At 43.4% G+C, this 26343-nt stretch overlaps 1 protein-coding gene across 1 annotated transcript; it reads right to left on the bottom strand.

The window, feature by feature from the left end:
* Positions 1–24973: 24973 nt before the first annotated feature.
* On the bottom strand, positions 24974–26014 carry LOC134910793 (olfactory receptor 13H1-like). The gene has a single exon (XM_063919177.1). It carries the CDS (start codon positions 26012–26014, stop codon positions 24974–24976), a length of 1041 nt encoding a protein of 346 aa, XP_063775247.1.
* Positions 26015–26343: the final 329 nt, after the last annotated feature.

The raw sequence follows: 26343 nt of genomic DNA, 5'->3' as shown, positions 1-26343 counted from the left end.
TTATTTAAAAGCAGCCCAGTGCCTTAACCCTCGCCAGTCCAGGTGGGCTATGTTTTTCTCACGTTTTAATTTTAAGCTTCATTTCCGCCCAGGTTCACAGAATGTGAAAGCCGATGCATTATCCCGATCCATGGAATCTGAAGAAGGAACATCTGACTCTGTGCCACATTCCATCCTGAGTCCCGTGGTTTTCGCTGCCTCTCAAGTCTCCCCAGCTCCTCCTCCTGGTAAGACTTTTGTTTCCTCAGAGCTCCATCCCAAGTTGCTATCTTGGGCCCATCAGTCCAAGTTCACTGGTCATCCTGGTGTCCTGAAGACATTCAAGTTCCTTTCCGCATCATATTGGTGGCCAAAGATGAAAATGGACATCCAGGATTTCGTGGCATCCTGTCCTAAATGTGTGCAGCACAAGACTCCTCGTCAGTCGCCAGCAGGTCAGTTACAACCCTTGTCTGTCCCTAGTCGTCCTTGGTCTCATCTGTCCATGGATTTTATCACTGACCTTCCATCTTCTCAGGGACATAATACCATTTGGGTTGTAGTGGACAGATTCACCAAGATGGCTCATTTCGTTCCCCTCCAGGGTCTCCCTTCTGCCCCAAAACTTGCCCAAATCTTCATACAGGAGATTTTCCGCTTACATGGTTTACCCTCTGAAATAATATCTGATCGGGGGGTACAGTTTGTAGCGAGGTTTTGGAGGGCCCTCTGTTCTGCCATGCAGGTAAAATTAAAGTTCTCGTCATCATACCATCCTCAGACGAATGGGCAGACAGAGAGAGTCAATCAAGAACTTGAGACTTTTCTAAGGTTATATGTGTCATCTTCCCAGGATGATTGGTTCAATCTGCTCCCGTGGGCCGAGTTTGCCCATAACTTCCGATATCATACTGCCACTGACACGACACCATTCTTTGCAGTTTATGGGCAACATCCCCGTGTACCTGAATTCCAAGAGCTCCCTCACATGGATGTTCCGGCTGCCACTTCTGCCCTAACTCAGTTTTCAATCATTTGGAAAAAGATTCACGTTTCCCTCAAAAAAGCCTCCAGTCGATATAAGATCTTTGCCGACCGCAAGAGACGTGCGGTTCCCCATTTGAAACCTGGGGATCGAGTTTGGTTATCCACCCGCAACCTTCGTCTCAGGGTTCCTTCCATGAAGTTTGCACCACGCTTCATTGGTCCTTACCCTATTGAGAGTGTCATCAATCCAGTGGCTTACAAGTTGAAATTACCATCTTCACTTCGTATACCTAATGCCTTTCACATTTCTCTCCTCAGACCTCTAGTTCTAAACCGCTTTCAGAATACTCTTCCAGCAGGTCCCAAGATCCGAACTCAGCGGGGCGTGGAATTTGAGATCAACAAGATTCTGGACTCCCGTTGCCGGTATGGACGTCTCCAGTACCTGGTCGATTGGTGCGGTTATGGCCCAGAGGAGAGAAGCTGGGTGAATTCATCTGATGTCCATGCTCCTAGGTTGGTCCGTGTTTTCCACAGCACTCATCCCTCCAAACCACGTGGGTGTTCGGTGTCCACCCCTAAAGGAGGGGGTACTGTCAGGAATCGACTTACCAGGCTGACATCCGTCCGCCGCTGCGGACTCCGTCCTGGCTCCCTGCGGTCACCTGTCACCTATGCCCCTGCCATGGGGCATCATCTGGATCCTGGGGGCACTGCTGGGACAGCAGGCGTGTAGCGCGCCGTGTCCCCGCTGGGCCGCGGCGTGGGCGCCGCCATGACAGTCTGCAATAGCCTGTATGCTGCGGCCAATCCGGTGCGTGGCCGCACCCACCTTTCCTGCACTCATCCAATCCCTGCGTACCATGGGGTATATAGGAGGCTACTGTTACAGCTCACAGGCATCCTGGACTTTGTGTCTATCTGCGACCTACATGAAAGGATCGGTTCCTGTCTCTCCTGAGTTCCTGGTTCTCTGCTAAGAACATTATACTCCTGGTTACTCTGCATTCTTCCGTGGAACCTCAAGGCTCAGCAACACCTGCAACCTGCATAAGGCTTCACACTTATCACCACCTTGTGTGCTTCAGCCTGCAGTTGAAGACAAACTCCAGGTGCGTTCATTTCTCCACCTGTGACACAGCTTGCTGCTGCCAGTGCCCATCACCTGCACTGTGAGTCGGTCTCCTGCTTATGCTCAGGTTTGCCATTCCATCTACTGCCTTGTTTCCCGTTTTAACCCTGCACTGGTTTCTAAGCCAGATCCATTTCCATAAGACATTCTTGCTCTTCTGATTTATATTCCGGATATTATTTCTCAAACTCATTCACCATTCATTTGCCATAGACTTTCAGATTCATTACTGAGTGATTGACTTTTCTCCATCTGTTATTTATTATTTCTGCTGCAATATCTGTTATTACATCTGCTTAATAAAAATACCATTGCGCTCATGCGCAGGAATGTAATTCAACCTCCTCGTTTCCTTCCTTCCACCTCCACTGACCCACTAGCGCCCCCTCCGGGGACACAGACCAAACCCAATCTGACAACATAGATCTCAATACCCTGCAACAGGTAAGTAGCCACCATCCTTCATCATTAAATAAGGGTCTACCATTTTAACAAATGTTGAGGGCAGTATGAATCTGCAGCAACCACATGGAACTACCACTACAACTAGATGAAATAATTGCTAAAAACTCAGAATGCTACAAGATGCCAAAGCCAAATAAATCAAACGTAACCATTGAGAGTTGTTAAAATCAAAACCAATGACTCATTCACATGGATTACCACCTTCAACACAGCCAGTCTGGTCATACCCAAAGCTGGCAGAGCACTATGGCCCATAGTCTCCAGTGACAAAGACCTACCATGTTTCCGGAGGACGAGACTTATGAACTGCTGCAGAAGAGGTTGTAACCTCAGGGATATGGTAGTCAAAACTGACATCACCTTTTAACAAGAAAGAAGCATACGTGATCCTTAAAGAAAAACAGGGCGCTATAAATGCCTCCACTGCACTACATGTAACTACTGTATCTCACCATGGAGTCATAGTTACATAGTAGTTACATAGTTATATAATTGTTGAGATTGAAAAAAGACAAATGTCCATCGAGTACAATCTGTATTATAATTTTTATATTCATTAAATGCTGTATCCTTGGATATTTTTTTCCGCTAGGAATTTATCTAATCCATTTATAAACTTTTTGGGGGATATCAAATGTTTGAAAAGTCGGTTGGGTGTCTGTTTTTTCCTGTCTATCAGATAGGAAAAAACCTACACCCAACTGACTTTTCAAACAATTGAATATCCCCCATTGATTGAGTCCACCATTACTACCTTCTCTGGTAGAGAATTCCAAATCCTGGCTGTGCTTACTGTGAAGAACCCTTTTCTCCGTTGTGTATGGAAGTTTTTTCTTCTAACCTCAAGGGGAGTCCTCGTGTGCTATGTAGTGTATTTTTTTATAAACAAATCATTTGATAAATCATTGTGTTGTCCCTAAATGTATTTATAAATATTATTAATGTCCCCTCTCAGTCGCCTCTTCTCCAGTGTGAACATATCTAACCTTTTAAGTCTTTCCTCATAATCCAGTGCCTCTAACCCCTTAACCAGTTTAGTGGCTCGCCTCCGAACCCTTTCAAGTTTTGAGATATCTTTCTGATAGTGAGGTGCACAGAACTGTTCATAATATTCCAGATGTGGCCGCACCAATGATTTATACAGTGGCAGGATTACACTCTCATCCCTTGTCTCCATTCCCCGTTTTATGCATGCTAATACCTTGTTTGCTTTTGTTACTGCATTTTGACATTGCGTACTGCTTTTAAGTTTATTATTGATGAGCACTCCCAAATCTTTTTCAACTACCGTTATCCCTACATTTTTCCTAATTTAGTTTATAGGCTGCCTGATTGTTCTTAGTCCCAAAGTGCAGAACTTTACAATTGTCTATATTGAACCTCATTCTCCATTTATCTGCCTAGACCTCAAGTCTAGATAAGTCATTCTGTAGAGACTCAACATCCTTATCTGAAATAATTACTCTACATAGTTTAGTACAGTCTGTGAAAATTGACACTGTGCTTTCCAGTCCCTCTCCTAGGTCATTAATGAATATGTTAAACAGCAATGGTCCGAGTACTGAACGCTGCGGTATTCCACTGAGCACTGAAGCCCATTCAGAGTACATCCCATTAATCCCCACTCGCTGTTCTGTATTGAACAGCCAGTTACACACCCAAGTACTAATAGTGTTTGCTATCCCAAGCTCTCTTAATTTGAGAATTAGTCTCTTATGTGGAACTTTGTCAAAGGCCTAAGCAGAGTCCAAAAAGATCACATCCACTGCTTGTCCCTGATCAATATTATCACTCACTTTCTCATAGAATCGATTGAGTCAACTTTCAATCACCCACACTCAGGGAAAACGTACTGTTTCAAGCACGTTTGTCATTTACGTCATCATCTGCACATGTGGCCTTTATTATGTAGGCATGACCACCTGTAAATTCAAGGAGCTAATGGCTCTGCACTGGTCAGCAATCAAGGCTGTCTTAGAAGGAAACCGATGGACCAACCTGTTGTCTTCCATTTCAGAGACTGTCACCATAAACTCTCTACTTTGAACTATAAAATCATAGACCACATTCCTAGCTCCAACCAGGGTCATGATAGAACAAAAGCTCTCATGAAATCAGAAGCATCATGGATCTATCATCTGGATATCATGGCTCTGCAAGGTTTTAATGAACGCATCTCATGGAACACACTCCTTTAACAGACTTATGTGTTCTTGCAACATGTTGAATTGTGTAAAATATACCCCTCAGATCTCCTAGATCTGTTTGTCAGCGGTCCAGCAAATGCAGTGTTACATTATTACATTGCTTTGCTTCAATTTATAACATTGTATCTACTATCACCAACAGAGGTAATTTCTTCACCTAGCCTTATATGTTGAGTAGCGAGTCATGTAACACATTTTTCATCTAGCACACATGCATTTTTTTATACGACAACACCTTTTTGCACCAGGTAGATGGACCAGGTCGATGTCTTATTTTGTTATTATAACTGTTTACATCAGACAGCCCTAACATGATTACTTATTGCATGCCAGTGCTTTTCTATTATTGCCCTGTTGTCTAGGAGCCCAGTTTAACCCATTGTGCTCCAGCAGTTTGCACTAACATTTCTTTAAACAATGTCTTCTTGGTGTACATGTGTATTTCGACAGCTGGTTCGCATCTTCTGCATTGCATGTATTGTCTTGTTTTACAGTATTTGTATTAGGGATGTGCAGCTCTCCAAGACTCAGCTCCGGCCACCGGGTTTTGGCAGTGCAGTTGACATGGCAACCTCTAGAGTGCAGCTGGATGATGTCATCAATGGGCAACAACTCTGCATTTCCACCCCCATGGCTGGCCATGCTGACTGGTGAGAGCACATGTCCTCAGGGGTGTAAGGTAAGATTTTGAACACTGTGTATTCACTTACACTTGAAAAAGGGGATTAATTCTCTGAAATGTACAATAAACTGCACCAATTTGAAATAAGCCCTGGAGTGCAGTACATTGACTCACCTTGCAAGGTTTGATCATCACAGTGTTATATTCTGGGTAGTCTTCAGGTTGCCGGCGGCCGGGCTCCCAGCGATTACCATACCAGCGCCGGAATCCCGACCGCTGGCATACCGACATCTTTCCTCCCTCTTGGGGGTCCATGACCCCCCTGGAGGGAGAATAGATAGCATAGCGCTCATAGTGCGCCACCGTGCCCACAGCGTGGCGAGTGCAGCGAGCCCACAAGGGGCTCATTTGAGCTCGCCCAGCTGTCGGTATGGCGGTGGTCGGGATTCCGGTGCCAGAATGCTGGTCGCCGGGACCCCGACCACTGGCAAACCATACCACACACTTATATTCTTACTGCAAAGGCCCCTAGTTACAGAGATCTCATCTCTGGAATACAGGTCCAACAGCATTATTTATATATGTATATATATATATATATATATAGTCAGTTGGAATAGGCGGCACTCGTAGGGCTTTTCAATATTGAAGATAATCAGACTCAGCAGTCAGTGTAGTCAACGTTTCAATTTAGTGAATAAATTTTCGTCAGGACATCAATATAAACATATACAAACTCACCTTATAAAGCTTCACCCAGTGCACAGTTCATGCCGCCGCGTCCCGCGCTGGCCTCGTCTGACGTCATCCTTACGCGCCCGTCCCGGGTCTCCTGACGTCAGGTTGCCAGGTTACAGGGAAACACAGCGGCCAGTGTAAACAAACCCCTCACCATCAGATACTGTAACGAAATGCGGCAATATTAAGGATTCTCTTAATCGAATCAATATGTAATCAATTAAATCGCTAAGGAAGTAATATACATATATATTTTTTTCTGGTAATTATAACTATATCTACATCCACTTATATATATTTTTCTGGTGATTATAATTATATCAACATCCACTAGAATTATATGAAGCAATGGAGGCTAAGCTGATCGTTCAGTCCATGAGGTTTTACTGTATTTAACTCATAAATCCAGCGTGCCTCACGTTGTAATAATGTTCTAGCTCGATCACCTCCTCTGGGACTTTCAGGAACAAAGTCAATCATTTTATACCGTAATGTTGAAAGGTTATGCTTAAACTCCTTGAAGTGCTTAGCAACTGGTTGATCGATTTGTTTCCCATCCAGTGCATGACGGATGGCACTTCTATGTTGTGCCATACGTTCACGTAAAGTACAAATCGTTTTGCCAATATAAAATAAGCCGCAAGGGCAGCGTATATTGGCCCTCATTCCGAGTCGTTCGCTCGTTCTTTTTCATCGCATCGCAATGAAAATCCGCTTAGTACGCATGCGCAATGTTCGCACTGCGACTGCGCCAAGTAATTTTGCTATGCAGAAAGGATTTTTACTCACGGCTTTTTCTTCGCTCCGGCGATCGTAGTGTGATTGACAGGAAATGGGTGTTACTGGGCGGAAACACGGCGTTTTATGGGCGTGTGGATGAAAACGCTACCGTTTCCGGAAAAAACGCAGGAGTGGCCGGAGAAACGGGGGAGTGTCTGGGCGAATGCTGGGTGTGTTTGTGACGTCAAACCAGGAACGACAAGCACTGAACTGATCGCACAGGCAGAGTAAGGTTGAAGTTACTCAGAAACTGCAAAGTAGTTTGTAATCGCAATATTGCGAATACATCGTACGCAATTTTAAGAAGCTAAGATACACTCCCAGTAGGCGTAGGCTTAGCGTGTGTAACTCTGCTAAATTCGCCTTGCGACCGATCAACTCGGAATGAGGGCCATAGTATATGACAAAACGGCTAGTGCAGGTTAGGACATGGTGAATTTTAAATTTCTTTCCCGTTCTGGGATGTGCGAATGTATCTCCTGGTTCAAGAAAGCTGCAAGTGGTGCAGCCAACACAACGATAGTTCCCTGGCTTCTTAGTTAAAAAATGCTGTGACTTGCTATTTTTCAAAGATGTTAATTCCGTGATGTCCGTGTGTACCACCCAGTCACGGATATTTTTAGATCTTCTGTAACAGGGTAACAATTTGGTATTCTGCAGTAAAGGAAGATTTTTATCACTTGTGATGATTGGCCAATGTCTCTTAGCTACTCCAGTGATTTCCATACTGGATGTTGAATATTCATTTATAAATGTGATTCTGTTCTCTACATTAATATTCTTGTTCTTTTTCTTTAATAATTCAGATCTTGGAATAGACATGGCTCTATTCATAGCCTTACGTAAGGTCTGCGCTGAATACCCTTTTTGTAAGAATCTCTTCGTCATTAGATTAAGCTCTTTCGTCAGCAGAATTGTCACAGATTCTCCTTACACGCAAATATTTGGAGTAAGGCAAACCTTCTTTTAGTGCTCTCGGATGATGACTTGAAGCATCCAGCAGGGAGTTGCAATCAGTTGGTTTATTGAAAACTGTAGTATTAAATTTTCCTTCTTTAATTTTTACATACACATCAAGGAAATTGATACATTGGTCGCTGATCTCAAAGGTAAACTTGATGTTAGGATCCATTAAGTTGATATCCGTCAACATATTTATGAATTCATCTTTTTCACCATGCCATAACATAAATATGTCATCTATATACCTATAGAACATACCTATTTTGCTTGACAAATGTGGATTACTGAAAAAAAGATATTTTTCTACTGCAAACATGAACGCATTGGCGTACGCCGGGGCCACGCAAGACCCCATCGCACAGCCAAGGAGCTGAATGAACATCTCCCCATTAAACAGAAAATAATTTCTATTTAAGACTAATCTCAGAAGTTCCAGAAGAAAATCCAGATCTGGTCCCATGTATTTGGGGTTATTGGTTAATAGTCTCCTTGTTGCTTCAATACCTCTAGTGTGTGGTATGTTGGTGTACAGACTTACGATGTCTATAGTACACATCCAACATCCCTCCAGAGAAAACTTTACTTCATTAAGCTTGTTGAGAAACATAGTTGTGTCTTGTAGATAGGTGCTTTCTGCCTGAATCACGGGTTGTAAATATATATCAAGAAATCGTGATACATCATAAAACAACGAATCTCTTGCCGAGATTATAGGTCTCCCAGGTGGTGATATGGGATCCTTATGCAGCTTAGGCAATAAGTAGAAAACAGGTGTACGTGGAGATATTTTCAGCAAGGAAACAGCTGTGCTAGAAGAGATGTGATTGTTATCAACTGCTTTTTTCAGAGTTTCGTCCAGTTCTTTACTAAATATTTCTGTTGGATCTTTGTCAATTCTGCGATACACACTGTTGTCATTCAACTGGCGATAGGCTTCGGTCATGTAGTCATCGATATTGAGGACAACAATCCCGCCCCCCTTATCGGCAGGGCGGATTATAATATCTGTATATTTTGACAGATTTCTTAATGCCAATTGTTCAGATTTATTGAGGTTATTCAAAATATTCAGCTGTTTTGTTGATTGTGTATCTATAATAGTTGTCATTGTATTAGTAAAGGCTTTGATCGTAGGACTGATAGAAGGAGGATCAAAAAGGGATTTATTCCTTACCGGACAGGTTTTGTTAATATTGCTCTGTTGTTCTTTTTTGTTCCCGAAATATTCTTTCAATCGTAATTGGCGGTTGAAACAATAAAGGTCCACCTTACTTCTAAAGCCATCGTGAGTATTAGTCGGGACAAAATTTAAACCCTTTCTGAGAACAGTAATTTCATTCTCAGTCAGAGTGCTGTCTGATAAGTTAAATATTACTTTTTCATCTTGGTATTCCCTCTTCCTCTGCCTTTGGCACTGTTTCCCCCTCCTCGTTGGTGTTCTCTTCTGCCATCTGGTTTTGCACGGGTGATCACTCCTAAAGGGGGACGCGTCTCTAAGGCATCCTTGCTCGCCCCTTCACCTTCGCTGTTAGAGGTATTTTGTCCACTTTCCGTGTCCCTGTTTTCTACTTATTGCCTAAGCTGCATAAGGATCCCATATCACCACCTGGGAGACCTATAATCTCGGCAAGAGATTCGTTGTTTTATGATGTATCACGATTTCTTGATATATATTTACAACCCGTGATTCAGGCAGAAAGCACCTATCTACAAGACACAACTATGTTTCTCAACAAGCTTAATGAAGTAAAGTTTTCTCTGGAGGGATGTTGGATGTGTACTATAGACATCGTAAGTCTGTACACCAACATACCACACACTAGAGGTATTGAAGCAACAAGGAGACTATTAACCAATAACCCCAAATACATGGGACCAGATCTGGATTTTCTTCTGGAACTTCTGAGATTAGTCTTAAATAGAAATTATTTTCTGTTTAATGGGGAGATGTTCATTCAGCTCCTTGGCTGCGCGATGGGGTCTTGCGTGGCCCCGGCGTACGCCAATGCATTCATGTTTGCAGTAGAAAAAGATCTTTTTTTCAGTAATCCACATTTGTCAAGCAAAATAGGTATGTTCTATAGGTATATAGATGACATATTTATGTTATGGCATGGTGAAAAAGATGAATTCATAAATATGATGACGGATATCAACTTAATGGATCCTAACATCAAGTTTACCTTTGAGATCAGCGACCAATGTATCAATTTCCTTGATGTGTATGTAAAAATTAAAGAAGGAAAATGTAATACTACAGTTTTCAATAAATCAACTGATTGCAACTCCCTGCTGGATGCTTCAAGTCATCATCCGAGAGCACTAAAAGAAGGTTTGCCTTACTCCCAATATTTGCGTGTAAGGAGAATCTGTGACAATTCTGCTGACGAAAGTGAACAGCTTAATCTAATGACGAAGAGATTCTTACAAAAAGGGTATTCAGCGCAGACCTTACGTAAGGCTATGAATAGAGCCATGTCTATTCCAAGATCTGAATTATTAAAGAAAAAGAACAAGAATATTAATGTAGAGAACAGAATCACATTTATAAATGAATATTCAACATCCAGTATGGAAATCACTGGAGTAGCTAAGAGACATTGGCCAATCATCACAAGTGATAAAAACCTTCCTTTACTGCAGAATACCAAATTGTTACCCTGTTACAGAAGATCTAAAAATATCCGTGACTGGGTGGTACACACGGACATCACGGAATTAACATCTTTGAAAAATAGCAAGTCACAGCATTTTTTAACTAAGAAGCCAGGGAACTATCGTTGTGTTGGCTGCACCACTTGCAGCTTTCTTGAACCAGGAGATACATTCGCACATCCCAGAACGGGAAAGAAATTTAAAATTCACCATGTCCTAACCTGCACTAGCCGTTTTGTCGTATACTATATACGCTGCCCTTGCGGCTTATTTTATATTGGCAAAACGATTTGTACTTTACGTGAACGTATGGCACAACATAGAAGTGCCATCCGTCAAGCACTGGATGGGAAACAAATCGATCAACCAGTTGCTAAGCACTTCAAGGAGTTTAAGCATAACCTTTCAACATTACGGTATAAAATGATTGACTTTGTTCCTGAAAGTCCCAGAGGAGGTGATCGAGCTAGAACATTATTACAACGTGAGGCACGCTGGATTTATGAGTTAAATACAGTAAAACCTCATGGACTGAACGATCAGCTTAGCCTCCATTGCTTCATATAATTCTAGTGGATGTTGATATAATTATAATCACCAGAAAAATATATATAAGTGGATGTAGATATAGTTATAATTACCAGAAAAATATATATATGTATATTACTGCCTTAGCGATTTAATTGATTACATATTGATTCGATTAAGAGAATCCTTAATATTGCCGCATTTCGTTACAGTATCTGATGGTGAGGGGTTTGTTTACACTGGCCGCTGTGTTTCCCTGTAACCTGGCAACCTGACGTCAGGAGACCCGGAATGGGCGCGTAAGGATGACGTCAGACGAGGCCAGCGCGGGACGCGGCGGCATGAACTGTGCACTGGGTGAAGCTTTATAAGGTGAGTTTGTATATGTTTTTATTGATGTCCTGACGAAAATTTATTCACTAAATTGAAACGTTGACTACTCTGACTGCTGAGTCTGATTATCTTCAATATTGAAAAGCCCTACGAGTGCCGCCTATTCCAACTGACTATGCATTGCTTTTTTGGAGGGCATCTAGGTTAATGCAGTTTTTAAGGTGGAGTGCCGGGCATTTGTCTGCATATATATATATATATATATATATATATATATATATATATATATCAGTTTGTCCGGCACTCCAAGTACACAGTTGCTTGACCCAGTGACCTTGCTGAAAGTAGATACATATATACATGCCGAGGCATGGCACTCAAGGTTCAGAGGAGGATGAATCAATACAAACGATCACCATAGTCAACAATGTTTCAATCTTGTTAAAAGATTTTCATCAGGTTACACATTAAACATCTCACCTTATATCCATCAGCACACCATGTGAGCACTATCCTGCATGGGAATACTCCCAGATGGCGCTATCTGATAATGTCATCGCGCATTTGCGCGACACACGTCCACCCAGCACATCTCCAGGGAAACTGGAGATGTAAACAAAGTGCCCTGCTATAATCAGAATCATTGTAGCAACACACTAATACAATAACAAATCAACATATATATCTCAAACGCATTATATAGCACTGGATAATATAATATAATCCCTAATTGTGCAGCAAATATATATTAAGTAGAATAGTATGCATATTGAGACCACTGGTAGAATATCATTTCTCAAGCACTAAAAAAGATAATAAATACTGTTGAAAAATAACATTAGTTCTATACGGATATTTTCAAAAATTAGAGCTCTTATTAACTATATCCACTAAACAAAAGCTTGTATGTTACAGCCATCATGGTCCAGCATACAAAAACATTATATAATTATTTAAAAGTAATATAAGCTACTGCTAGTATCTAGTGTTTTATTCCATATTGATATTAATGGCTACAAAAATAATGGCTCTACTAGCAATATATAGCGCAAATGGTTATAAATTTAACCCATGTCTGTTATGGGTGTGGTTCATCAAATCGACAGTATCTAGGTTGACAATGTTTAGGTCGACCACTATAGGTCGACAGTCACTAGGTCGACATGTATGGAAGGGGAAGGTCGACAGGGTTTCTATGTCGACATGTGTTAGGTCGACAGGTCTAAAGGTCAACATGAGGTTTTTGGGTTTTTTTGGTGTCGTTTTCTTCGTAGAGTGACCGGGATCCCAAATTAGTGCACCACGTCACCTCGCATGGCTCACTTCGCTCGCCATGCTTCGGGCATCGTGCCTTCGCTCCGCTACCACTTCGCTCGGCACAGATTACCGTTCCAATCGTAGTCCACGTGGATCGTTAAGTACGAAAAAATGCAAAAAAAGAAAAAAATGTGAAAACTCATGTCGACCTTTAGACCTGTCGACCTAGCACACGTCGACCTAGAAACCCTGTCGACCTTCCATCCATGTCGACCTAGTGACTGTCGACCTATAGTGGTCGACCTAAACATTGTCGACCTAGATACTGCCGATCTTCAGACCGGATCCCGTCTGTTATATGAATAGGGCAAATGAGGTTCTGAAAGAGGTTGGACTTGACCAGCAGGTAGCTGTCTAGGAGGCTTGGGCTGAGCACACTTCATACAAGAAGTGATTTAAGCTGCCCCATCGGACTTCATAGAGGGCAACCAATAGGATTGTTGGAGGAGCTTAGGAACTTAAGTGTCTTCTGGATACAATCATGCCCAGAGAACTTTGATGTATCAGCCCAATCTAGAAGACTCTTGTGTAATTCTGGTGCCACAAACTACTTACCCAGTGGGGCATAGAAGTGGCCTTAACTGTTACAAAAGCAGAGAGGATCTAGAATAGGCTTAGGAACGATGGCCGAGCTAGACTCTTCAGACTCCAGGGAACGTGACAGAGTGTCTGCTTTATTATTTTGTTTCATGGCCTGTAATGTAGTCTGTACTCAAACCTGGAGAAGAACATTTCCGAGCGGGCTTGCCAAGGATTCAAGTAATGAGCATCCTTAAGATATAACAAATTTTTATTATCCGTCAGAATGGTAATAGGATAGCAGGATTCCTCCAACAAATAGTGCCATTCCTCCAAAGCCAGCTTAATAGCTAGTTACTCCTGTACCACAATAGCATAATTCTTTGCTGCTGGAAGGAATTTGTGGAAGTAAAAGCCACAGGGAAGAAACTTCCCATCTTCAGACCATTGGGATAGAACAGCACCCACGCCAGTTCTAGAAGCATCCACTTCTGTAATAAATGGTCTGGATACATCAGGTTGTTTAAGCTGCTTAAAGGCTGAATCAGTCTCCTCCGTCCAATGGGTAGGGTTTGGCCCTTTGTGAGTGAGGGCCATGATGGGACCTGCAATTGTTGAGAAACCTTGAATTTTCATCCCTGTGGCTTTTACTCCCACAAATTCCTTCCAGCAGTGAAAAATTATGCTATTGTTGAACAGGAGTTACTAGCTATTATCGCGATAATAATTGGCAAAGCGCCAAGGAGGCATTGAATGACTTTCAGTGAAGTTGGTACTGTCCATGAATGTACCCATAGCAGTTTCTAGACAATTTGGCTTCCAGTGCGAACAGTAGATAAATGTGCCCCACCTCTAAACATTCTAAGATGTCAATGATAGCACGTGCCCCCAAAATGGGTGTAGTCGCACTAAAATGGGTATGGTCACATTAAAATAGGTGTGTCCATGTAGGAAAAGGCTACCTTACATCCCAGTTTTTGACCCTACACCTACAGACATTGGCAAACACAGGTAAAAAGAAATTCCACCATATTATGCCCCACACAGTAATGCCCCTTGCACCATATTATGCCTCACTCAGTAATGCCCCTTGCACCATATTATGTCTCACACATTAATGCCCCTTCCACCATATGCTCCATATGGTAAATGCCCCTTGCATCATATGCCCTACACAGTAAACGCCCCTTGCGCCAAATGCCCCACACACTAAATGCCCCTTGCACCCTATTATGACCCACACTGTAATGCCTCTTGCACCATATTATGCCCATTGCACGATATGCCCCTAACAGTAAGGCCTCTTACACCATATGCCCCTCACAGTAATGCCCCTAGCACCACATGCCCAACACAGTAATGCCCCTTGCAACATATGCCCCAAAAGTAATACCCTTGCACCATGTCCCACACAGTATATACCCCTTGTACCATTGCCAGCCCCACTACCTGCTCACTGTCAGGAGTTTCACACCACTGCCACAGCTACCTCCCTCTATCTGCCAGCATGTTGCAACCGTCACTCGGTCCAGGCCTGCACATCAGGGGGGGGCGATATCTCACCCAAAATGTCTTCTGCCACCTCTAGCACCCTTGAAAACAGTCTCCTTTGTGGTGGTGGCCATTTTGGGAGTGACATTTTCATTAGTATTTCATGTGGACGGTCAGACCACATGAAATACTATGCAAACAGTTGCTGCAGGCGCCCCGTGCGAACAAACGGCTTGCCTGGCCCTTAAAATGGCCCTGAATGTATCTCCTCTAGTTTCTCCAGGTCCATATGGATCTCTACACCAGAAATGATATACGCTAGAAAGGAAATGGATGTAACATCAAAGAAGCATTTTTTTTATTTTCCCATATAAGCGGTTTTGGAGAAATCTACAGAAAACTTATTTAACTTGAGCCTGATAAATCTGCAGGAAAGCAGAGAATATTAGTATGTCATCTAGGTAGACCACCATAGTCTTGTACAGCAAATCTCTGAATATCTCATTAACGAAATGCTGGAAGACAGCAGGAGCATTGTACAGGTTGAAGGGCATAACGAGATACTGAAATTGCTCATCACGAGTATTGAAGGCAGTCTTCCACTTATCTCCAACATGTATGCGAATGAGATTATAAACTCCTCTTAGGTCCAATTTGGTGGAAAAACTGACTACACAGACACTGTTGAACACTCAGTTGAGAGTGGAAGAGGGTATCTATTTTTCACAGCAATTTCATTGAGGGCTTTATAGTCTATACTGGATCAGAGTCCCCATCTTTCTTTGTCACAAAAAAGAATCCAGCAACTGCCAGAGATGATGATGGAAAGATAAATCCTATCTTCAGGTTCTCTTTAATGTAGTCAGATATTGCTTGAGTCTCTGGAATGGAAAATGGATACATCCGGTCTCTGGGTGGTGTTTAATGGGACAATTCCACTCCCTGTGAGGCAGTATGTCAGCCCCCTGCTTACTGAATACATTGGAGAATTCTTGATATTCATGGGGTAGACCAATCATCTCCGACGTAGAAGAATGGAGTAGCAGTACAGTCTGTAAACAGTTTTTAATACAATTAGGACCCCAGGCCAAAACTTGGACAGTAGTCCAATCTAGCTGTGGATTATGGAGCTGAAGCCAAGAGAATCCAAGTATGAAGCATGAGAGGCATTAGGTATCAACAAGAATGACATTGTCTCAGAAAGTATAGAAGCCACCCAAAGTTTTATGGGTGCTGTGCGATGAGTGATTATAGCATCCGGAATGTGGCTTCCATCTACAGTAGTGACTGCCATGGATCTGTATAACTGTACTGTAGGCAGCTGATATTTAGAGATGTATTTAGAGGTTATAAAATTGTCTGCCACCCCAGACTCCAGTAATGCCGTGAGAACCTTGGATATTTCATGAAGCACCAGCATAACTGAGAAGATAGCTTCCGGTCTCCTGGTTGATTCAAACTGCTCTCCTAATTTGACCTCTCCAATACAAGTTACTGTAGGAGCGGGGGGTTCCCAGAAGAAGGATACATGATTTCAATGGGTGGTTTTATGCTCCATAGTAGAGGTAGAGATTATCCCTATGCCATCTAAGTCACTCTTCAGGAGAGAGATGGAAGCATAAATATGCATTGGCTCATCACTTGTAGGGATTGGAAATGGAAGTTAAGGCACTGGACAAGGCATGGAATGCTCAGACTTTGACTTCTCCACAAGATGTTCCTGAAAGCATAAGTCCACCTTGTTGCAAAGTGAAATTAGGTTGTCCAAGCTATCAGTCATATCTCAAGTAACTAAGTTATCTTAAATTTTGTAAGTGAGCCCATTCCAGAAGGCAGCTATTAGGGTGTCTTCATTCCATTTTAGCTTGGCAGCTAAATTTCAGAACTGAATGACATATTGGCCTATTGTTTTCCCACCTTAGCATAACCGGAGAATGTTGATAGAAGCATGGTCTGGAGACAATTTTTGTACTGCGTATTCACAGTGGCCATTTTGCATGTGATTTTTTCCACAGCTGCTGTGACTGCAGCGGCTACAGCACCCATCACGGGACTCAGGAAAGGTAAGTATTAAAATAACATGGGTGCAGTGTGTGCCCCCTCTTGACTCAGAGGCTCATGTGTACCATATACATTACACCCATGATAGAAACGCCAACGCCAAATATTAATACCCTTAAAATGGAGGATTTATTTGTGTGTATTTATCCCAAAAGTATGACTTTGCAAGTGACTTTTGTTTTCCCATCAAAATACACCTTTAAATGACCCTGTGGATTTCAATGTGCCTCTGATTTAATAAAAAGTAAAATTACTATTAATTATTATTATTAAGTAAAATAGAGGTACATTCTATAAAAATAAAAAAAACCCATGAAAGAATTCACACGTGTATTAATGTTTTTGTTACTGAGGTTTTTTTATTTTACCCTTCTGTTGCAGTCATTTTTTATGTATTCACCTGTTACATTACAACATCAATAACATTGATTTTACATGCTAAAACAACAGTCATCATTATCAAGATGATGATTACATTGGTTATGATCAAAAAGGCAAGATTACATGTTTAATAGAGTATCCTCATGCTTGTCAGATTGTGTTTGGTCTGTGTCCCCGGAGGGGGCGCTAGTGGGTCAGTGGAGGTAGGAGGAAAGAGACGAGGAGGTTGTATCACGTTCTTGCGCATGAGCGCAATGGTATTTATTCAGCAGATAAATAATAACAGAAATGCAGCAGAAATAATAGCAGATGGAAAATACTTGAAATGGTAACAAATAGTCTATGGCAATGAATGATAGGTGACTTGAGAAATCATATCCGGAAAATAAAACAGCAGAATGAATGTCAGTGAAATGATACTGGTTTAGAAACCAGAGCAGGGTTTTAAAACAAAGAACTAAGGCAGTTGATGGAAATTGCAAACCTGAGCATTAGCAGGAGACCAACTCACAGTGCAGGTGATCAGGCACTGGCAGCAGCAAGCTGTGTCACAGGTGGAGGAATGAACACACCTGGAGTTTAGTCTTCAACCGCAGGCTGAAGCACACAAGGTTGTGATGAGTGTGAAGCCCAATGCAGGTTGCCGGTATTGCTGAGCCTTGAAGTTCCACGGGAGCAAGCAGAATCACCAGGAGTATAAGTTCTTAGCAGGAACTCAGGAGAGACAGGAGCTGATCCTTTCATGCAGGTAGTCAGAATGACACAAAGTCCAGGATGCCTGTGAGGTGAAACTGTGCCTCCTATATACCCCATGGTGTGCAGGGATTGGATGGAGAAAAGGAAAGTGGGGTGCGGCCACGCACCGGATTGGCCGCAGCATACTAGCTGTTTGGAGACTGTCATGGCGGCGCCCACGCCGCGGCCTAGCGGGGACGCGGCGCGCACACGCCCGCTGGTTCAGGAGTGCCCCCAGGATCCAGATGATGTCCCATGGCAGGGGCATAGGTGACAGATGACCGCAGGGAGCCAGGACGGAGTCCGCAGCGGCGGACGGATGCCAGTCTGGTAAGACGATTCCTGACAGTACCCCCTCCTTTAGGGGTGGACACCGAACACCCACGTGGTTTGGAGGGATGAGTGCTGTGGAAAACACGGACCAACCTAGGAGCATGGACATCAGATGAATTCACCCAGCTTCTCTCCTCTGGACCATAACCGAACCAATCGACCAGGTACTGGAGACGTCCATACCGGCAACGAGAGTCCAGAATCTTGTTGATCTCAAATTCCACGCCCCGCTGAGTTCGAACCTTGGGACCTGCTGGAAGAGTATTCTGAAAGCGGTTTAGGACTAGAGGTCTGAGGAGAGAAATGTGAAAGGCATTAGGAACACGAAGTGAAGGTGGTAATTTCAACTTGTAAGCCACTGGGTTGATGACACTCTCAATAGGGTAAGGACCAATGAAGCGTGGTGCGAACTTCATGGATGGAACCCTGAGACGAAGGTTGCGGGTTGATAACCAAACCCTGTCCCCCGGTTTCAAATGGGGAACCGCACGTCTTTTACGGTCGGCATAGACCTTATATCGACTGGAGGCTTTTTTGAGGGAAACGTGAATTCTTTTCCAGATGGAGGAAAACTGGGTCAAAGCAGTAGTGGCAGCAGGAACATCTATGTGAGGAAGTTCTTGAAATTCAGGTACTCGGGGATGTTGCCCATAGACTGCAAAGAACGGTGTCGTGTCTGTAGCAGTGTGGTAACGAAAGTTATGGGCAAACTCGGCCCATGGGAGCAGATTAAACCAATCATCCTGGGAGGATGTCACATATAGCCGTAGGAAAGTCTCAAGTTCCTGATTGACTCTTTCTGTCTGCCCATTCGTCTGAGGATGGTATGAAGACGAGAATTTCAATTTTATCTGCATGGCAGAACAGAGGGCCCTCCAAAACCTTGCTACAAACTGTACCCCCCGATCAGATATTATTTCGGAGGGTAACCCGTGTAAACGGAAGATCTCCTGTAGGAAGATCTGGGCTAGTTTCGGGGCAGAAGGGAGACCCTGGAGAGGAACGAAATGAGCCATCTTGGAAAATCTGTCCACTACAACCCAAATAGTGTTATGTCCCAGAGAAGGTGGAAGATCAGTGATAAAGTCCATCGATAGATGAGACCAAGGACGACTAGGGACTGATAAGGGTTGCAACTGACCTGCTGGAGACTGACGAGGAGTCTTGTGCTGCACACATTTAGAACAGGATGCCACGAAATCCTGGATGTCCACTTTCATCTTCGGCCACCAATATGACGCAGAAAGGAACTTGAATGTCTTCAGGACACCAGGATGACCAGTAAACTTGGATTGGTGAGCCCAAGCTAGCAACTTGGGACGGAGTTCTGGGGAAACAAAAGTCTTACCCGGAGGTGGAGCTGGAGAGACTTGAGAGGTAGCGAAAACCACGGGACTCAGGATGGAATGTGGCACAGAATCAGATGTTCCCTCTTCTGATTCCATGGACCGGGATAATGCGTCGGCTTTCACATTCTGTGAACCTGGGCGGAAATGAAGCCTAAAATTAAAACGAGAGAAAAACATAGCCCACCTGGACTGGCGAGGGTTAAGGCACTGAGCTGCTTTTAGGTATAGCAGGTTCTTATGATCCGTGAAGATGTTAAACGGATGTTTGGCCCCTTCTAGGAGATATCTCCATTCCTCGAGAGCCAGTTTGATTGCTAATAACTCTTGATCTCCCACGGAGTAGTTAGCTTCTGCAGGAAGAAACTTGCGAGAGTAGAATCCACAAGGGTGGACTTTCCCATCAGATCCCTTCTGGGAGAGAACAGCTCCAACCCCAACATTAGAGGCATCTACCTCCAACTCGAACGGCCTGTTGACATCTGGCTGTGACAGCACTGGAGCAGACATAAAGGCTAACTTGATCTTCCGGAAGGCTGCCAAGGCTTCTTCTGACCAGTTGGAATGATCTGCCCCTTTCCGAGTCAGGTTGGTAATGGGAGCGATGAGAGTGGAGAATCCTCGAATAAATTTTCTATAATAGTTGGCAAAACCCAGGAATCGCTGGATTGACTTGAGGGAGTTTGGAATGGACCAATTGGCAATGGCTTCCAATTTTGCCGGGTCCATCTGAAGATCCGATCCGGAAATTATATACCCCAGGAAGGGTATAGAGGGAACTTCAAAGGTGCATTTGGATAACTTCCCGTAGAGACGGTTCTCACGAAGACGTCGGAGAACTTCACAGACTTGTAGGCGATGAGATGGAAGGTCTTGAGAAAAGATAAGAATATCATCTAAGTAAACAACGAGGTACTTATACAGGACATCACAAAAAATTTCGTTCACGAAGTGTTGGAATACCGCTGGAGCATTACTCAACCCAAATGGCATTACCAGGTATTCATAATGGCCGTCACGAGTGTTGAAGGCTGTCTTCCACTCGTCACCACTCCGGATTCTGATGAGATTATAGGCACCGCGGAGATCTAACTTGGTGAAGATGCGAGCCCCCTTAACTCTATCAAACAGTTCGGTAATGAGTGGTAAAGGATAACTATTCTTGACGGTAATGTCGTTGAGACCCCGATAGTCAATGCATGGACGCAGTCCTCCATCCTTCTTTTTGACAAAGAAGAAACCTGCGCCAGCGGGTGATGATGACGGACGGATGAATCCTTTCTGAAGATTCTCTCTAATGTAGTTACTCATCGCCTCTGTTTCAGGAACAGACAAAGGATAGGTGCGCCCCCTGGGTGGCTTCTTGCCAGGAAGGAGATCAATGGGACAATCCCATTCCCTATGGGGCGGCAGGATATCAGCAGCTTTTTCGCAGAAGACGTCTGCGAAGTCTTGATAAACTGCTGGGAGACTTAGCTGTGACTTCACTTCGGTGGACTTAAGAGGACACACTTGGGCTAAGCAGGAATGATGACAGTGTGAACCCCATGAGGTAAGCTGCAACGTTGTCCAGTCGAACTGTGGGTTATGTAGCTGGAGCCAAGGCATGCCCAAGACAATCTCCTGGGTGGCTTGAGGAATGACCAGGAACTTGATAATTTCTGAATGGAGAAATCCAACTCCCAAAACCACTGGGGTAGTTTGATGTGAAATGTTCCCTTTGGAGATTCTACTACCATCCACAGCAGTAATGTAAACAGGACAAGAAAGTTCACAGGTAGACAGGCAATATTTGTTTACCGCAGCTTGGGTGATAAAATTTCCTGCAGCACCGCAGTCCACTAATGCTGACGCAGACTGGAGCCCAACGGAAGTTTCCAGCGTCACCGGAATAATGAGATCTTGTTGAGAAGGAGCTTGACTGAATGATCCTAACTTGACTCCTCCCTTCCAAGTCAGGATCTGGCGTTTCCCGAACGCATCGTGCAGGAGTTAATTTGATGACCCGCAGCAGCACAGTATAGGCAGAGCCTCTCTCGTATTCTTCTTGCCCGTTCCTCATGGGTTAGGCGGGACCTATTTACCTGCATAGGCTCGTCAGAAGGAGAAGGAGGCTGGACCTGTACAGGGGGTATGAACCTTATTCTGCGAGGCTCACTCCGAGCGCGTTCATTATTGTGTTCGCGGATGCGAGAGTCCAGCTTTATACACAGGGAGATCAAGTCAGACAGTTGAACAGGAATGTCACGGGTTGCCAGTTCGTCCTTGATCCGATCCGAAAGTCCGTGCCAGAAGGTTGCTACCAGAGCTTGGTTGTTCCATTGGACCTCTGCAGCCAACGTCTGGAACTGGATGACATACTGTCCCATGCTTCGGTTACCTTGATGAATTTGGATCAGGTCTGCCGAAGCTGATGTTGCACGACCAGGCTCGTCAAAGATCCGTCTAAAGGTTGACACGAAGTCAGAGTAGTTATTGATCAGGGGATCAGCACGTTCCCACAGAGGAGACACCCAATTCAAAGCAGATCCAGAGAGTAAGGAAATGATGTAGGCAACCTTGGACCTTGGTGTAGGAAAGTTATGTGGCAATAACTCGAACTGTATTTCGCACTGGTTAAGGAACCCGCGACATAATTTAGGACTGCCATCATATTTGCTCGGCACGGGCAGGTGCAGACGTGACACTGGAGCTGATGCAGCCGACACAGAAGAACTTACAGCACTGGCAGGTGCTGGGGTAACAGTAGGTGAGAGTACACTTGGCAGGGACTGCTGCAGTGTATCCAATCGGGAGGACATCCCTTGTAGAAAGTGAAGCATCTGCTGCTGCGCAACCTCTTGACCATCCAGACGGGAGACCAGATTTTGCAAGGCCTCTGACCCCACACTCCGTCCACCATCCGAGTCCATCGATCCTGGACTTACTGTCAGATTGTGTTTGGTCTGTGTCCCCGGAGGGGGCGCTAGTGGGTCAGTGGAGGTAGGAGGAAAGAGACGAGGAGGTTGTATCACGTTCTTGCGCATGAGCGCAATGGTATTTATTCAGCAGATAAATAATAACAGAAATGCAGCAGAAATAATAGCAGATGGAAAATACTTGAAATGGTAACAAATAGTCTATGGCAATGAATGATAGGTGACTTGAGAAATCATATCCGGAAAATAAAACAGCAGAATGAATGTCAGTGAAATGATACTGGTTTAGAAACCAGAGCAGGGTTTTAAAACAAAGAACTAAGGCAGTTGATGGAAATTGCAAACCTGAGCATTAGCAGGAGACCAACTCACAGTGCAGGTGATCAGGCACTGGCAGCAGCAAGCTGTGTCACAGGTGGAGGAATGAACACACCTGGAGTTTAGTCTTCAACCGCAGGCTGAAGCACACAAGGTTGTGATGAGTGTGAAGCCCAATGCAGGTTGCCGGTATTGCTGAGCCTTGAAGTTCCACGGGAGCAAGCAGAATCACCAGGAGTATAAGTTCTTAGCAGGAACTCAGGAGAGACAGGAGCTGATCCTTTCATGCAGGTAGTCAGAATGACACAAAGTCCAGGATGCCTGTGAGGTGAAACTGTGCCTCCTATATACCCCATGGTGTGCAGGGATTGGATGGAGAAAAGGAAAGTGGGGTGCGGCCACGCACCGGATTGGCCGCAGCATACTAGCTGTTTGGAGACTGTCATGGCGGCGCCCACGCCGCGGCCTAGCGGGGACGCGGCGCGCACACGCCCGCTGGTTCAGGAGTGCCCCCAGGATCCAGATGATGTCCCATGGCAGGGGCATAGGTGACAGATGACCGCAGGGAGCCAGGACGGAGTCCGCAGCGGCGGACGGATGCCAGTCTGGTAAGACGATTCCTGACAATGCTTTATTTATTTTTCCACATTTACACGCCAGTGGTGGATCATATAGATATTGAGATCGAAGCAATTCAGTAAACAGTATATACGTAGGAATGCATGCATTGTGTGAATGCAAGTTGTTATTTAGCGGCAAGTATATAAAAAGCTATTAATAAATAAATGCAATTCCGTTCAACTTATAATATGTCCCTATTGCTAAAAGGGGGCATTATGTGTATGGTGGGCTTATATGGACTTTATTGTAGCACGTTATGGAATGAACTGTATTCATTTTTAATCTTTATCCCATTCTCATATAAGAGAATTGTCCATGTGTGAACATATGTATGATCAAGTGCAGCTAGAGTATATGATCACATATAATAACCTTGCCCACAAGATGCCTTGATGTGCAATATGGTAAAATAATCAGATACAGATATGATTTCTGCCCTTCCTCACTCAATATATTATACTATTATGGAATTTTAAATTAGTCTACTTCTAAAATTGGCTATACAGAAGTTTGGATGGACTTACTATCCTATACATACTGAAATCTGTATCCCTTTCATAACTTTTATAACAGAAGCTTGTCTAAACTATGTGGAAATACATTTTGCCTGACATAGGACCTAATTCAGACCTGATCGCAGCAGTGAAATTGTTCTCTAATGGGCAAAACCATGTGCACTGCAGGTGGGGCAGATATAACATGTGCAGAGAGAGTTAGATTTGGGTGGGGTGTTCAAACTGAAATCTAAATAAATAAAGCAGCCAGTATTTACCCTGCACAGAAACAAAATAACCCACCCAAATCTAACCTCTCTCTGCACATGTTATATCTGCCCCTCCTGCAGTGCACATGGGCCCTCATTCCGAGTTGATCGCTCGCAAGGCGAATGTAGCAGAGTTACACACGCTAAGCCGCCGCCTACTGGGAGTGAATCTTAGCTTCTTAAAATTGCGACCGATGTATGCGCAATATTGCGATCACAAACGAGTTAGCAGTTTTTGAGTAGCTTCAGACTTACTCTGCCTGTGCGATCAGTTCAGTGCTTTTCGTTCCTGGCTGACGTCATAAACACACCCAGCGTTCGCCCAAGCACTCCCACCGTTTCTCCAGACACGCCTGCGTTTTTTCCGGAAACGGTAGCGTTTTGAGTCACACGCCCTTAAAACGCCGTGTTTCCGCCCAGTAACACCCATTTCCTGTCAATCACAATGCGATCGCCGGAGCGATGAAAAAGCCGTGAGTAAAAATACTTTCTTCTTAGTAAAGTTACTTGGCGCATGCGCAGTGCGAACATTACGCATGCGCACTAAGAGAATTCTCACTGCGATGCGATGAAAAATACCGAGCGAACAACTCGGAATGAGGGCCATGGTTTTGCCCATTAGAGAACATTTTTCCTGCTGCGATCAGGTCATAGTGTGGGCTGGGTATGTGCTGCTATCGGCAGTCAGAAAATATACAAGCAGAAGGAGGATAGCTTTATGTCAATCATTATTGTTAATAATTAGAACCTTAAACATGATGGTATGTGACAATCACATATTTTAGCTCGCATTGTGAAATGATTGTACAATCCGTGAACTAGAATACTTGGTCAGTATTGTTCTAAATGCTTTTTTCACCTCATTGTTTCTTAAACTGTATATTAAAGGATTTAATACCGGAGTCACAAGAACATAAATTAAAGCAATATACTTTAGGTTGGATGAAAAACTTTTGGTTTGTCCCATGTACATGATCATACTGGTCCCATAAATCAGTAGCACCACAGTCAGGTGAGAGGCACAGGTAGAAAAAGCTTTAGACCTTCCACCTGCTGAGTGGATTTTTAATATGGATACAAGGATACAGATGTAGGACACCACAATGAAAATAAATGGTGTTACTAGTGTAAATAAACTTGCCACAAACATAGTTATTTTATAAAAGCTGAGATCACCACATGCCACCTCTAGGAGCACCAATACCTCACAAGCAAAATGGTCCAATATGTTTTCTCTACAGAAAACAAGAGGTCTTGCAATAATAGGCATAGTTGCTACAAGGAAACTTCCTGACCATAGAATGACTGTAATGATTTTACATGTCCTCCAATTCATTATTTCTGCATAATGCAAAGGAAAGCGTATAGCAATATAACGGTCATACGCCATCACTGCCAGCAGTATACACAAAGTACTTCCTAGAAACAGAGTAGTGTTCATCTGTGTCAGGCACCCAATGATGGATATTGTCCTTCTCTTAGAAAACATATCCAGCAACATTTTTGGAAGAGTACTTGATGGGTAGCTCAAGTCAATGAAGGCTAAATTGCACAGGAAATAGTACATAGGTGTATGTAATTTAGGACTGATAATAATAGCACATATCAGAAAACTGTTCCCCACAACAGTTAGTGTATAAATCAGTATGAAGACAAAAAACAGTAAAACAGAAATCTGCAAGTTCTGAGGAAGTCCAATCAGGATGAAATAATTCAAAAAGGTTTGATTACCAAATTCCATGTTACAAATCACTATTAGAAGCTTGCATCTCTGTAATAACAACAGCAAGAATTGTGTTACTTTATTAAAGTGTAAAGGCATTGTCAAAGACGATGATGATGATGATGATGATGATGATGATGATGATGATTATGTTGATGATGATTATTGGGTCAATCCAAATTCTAATCCTAATTTTCTTTTACTCACTTCCTTTTGGAAATAACAGCCAACTTTAAATCATGGTGGACAGATATTTTTTATGTTTGTAGATTTTTAGGCAAATGCAAATATCTTTTTGCCTTAGGACAAAAATATCTATACCATATACATAAATTATGTCAATACTACAGATACAAGGGGGTAAATTTACTAAGGTCCCGATTTTGACCGAGATGTCGTTTTTTCATCAAAGTGTCATCTCGGTAATT

This window comes from Pseudophryne corroboree, chromosome 4, assembly GCF_028390025.1.
Source record: "Pseudophryne corroboree isolate aPseCor3 chromosome 4, aPseCor3.hap2, whole genome shotgun sequence".
Taxonomy (NCBI): Eukaryota; Metazoa; Chordata; class Amphibia; order Anura; family Myobatrachidae; genus Pseudophryne; species Pseudophryne corroboree.
Note: the sequence above shows the minus strand (reverse complement) of the source record. Positions and strands in the feature narration are given on the sequence as shown.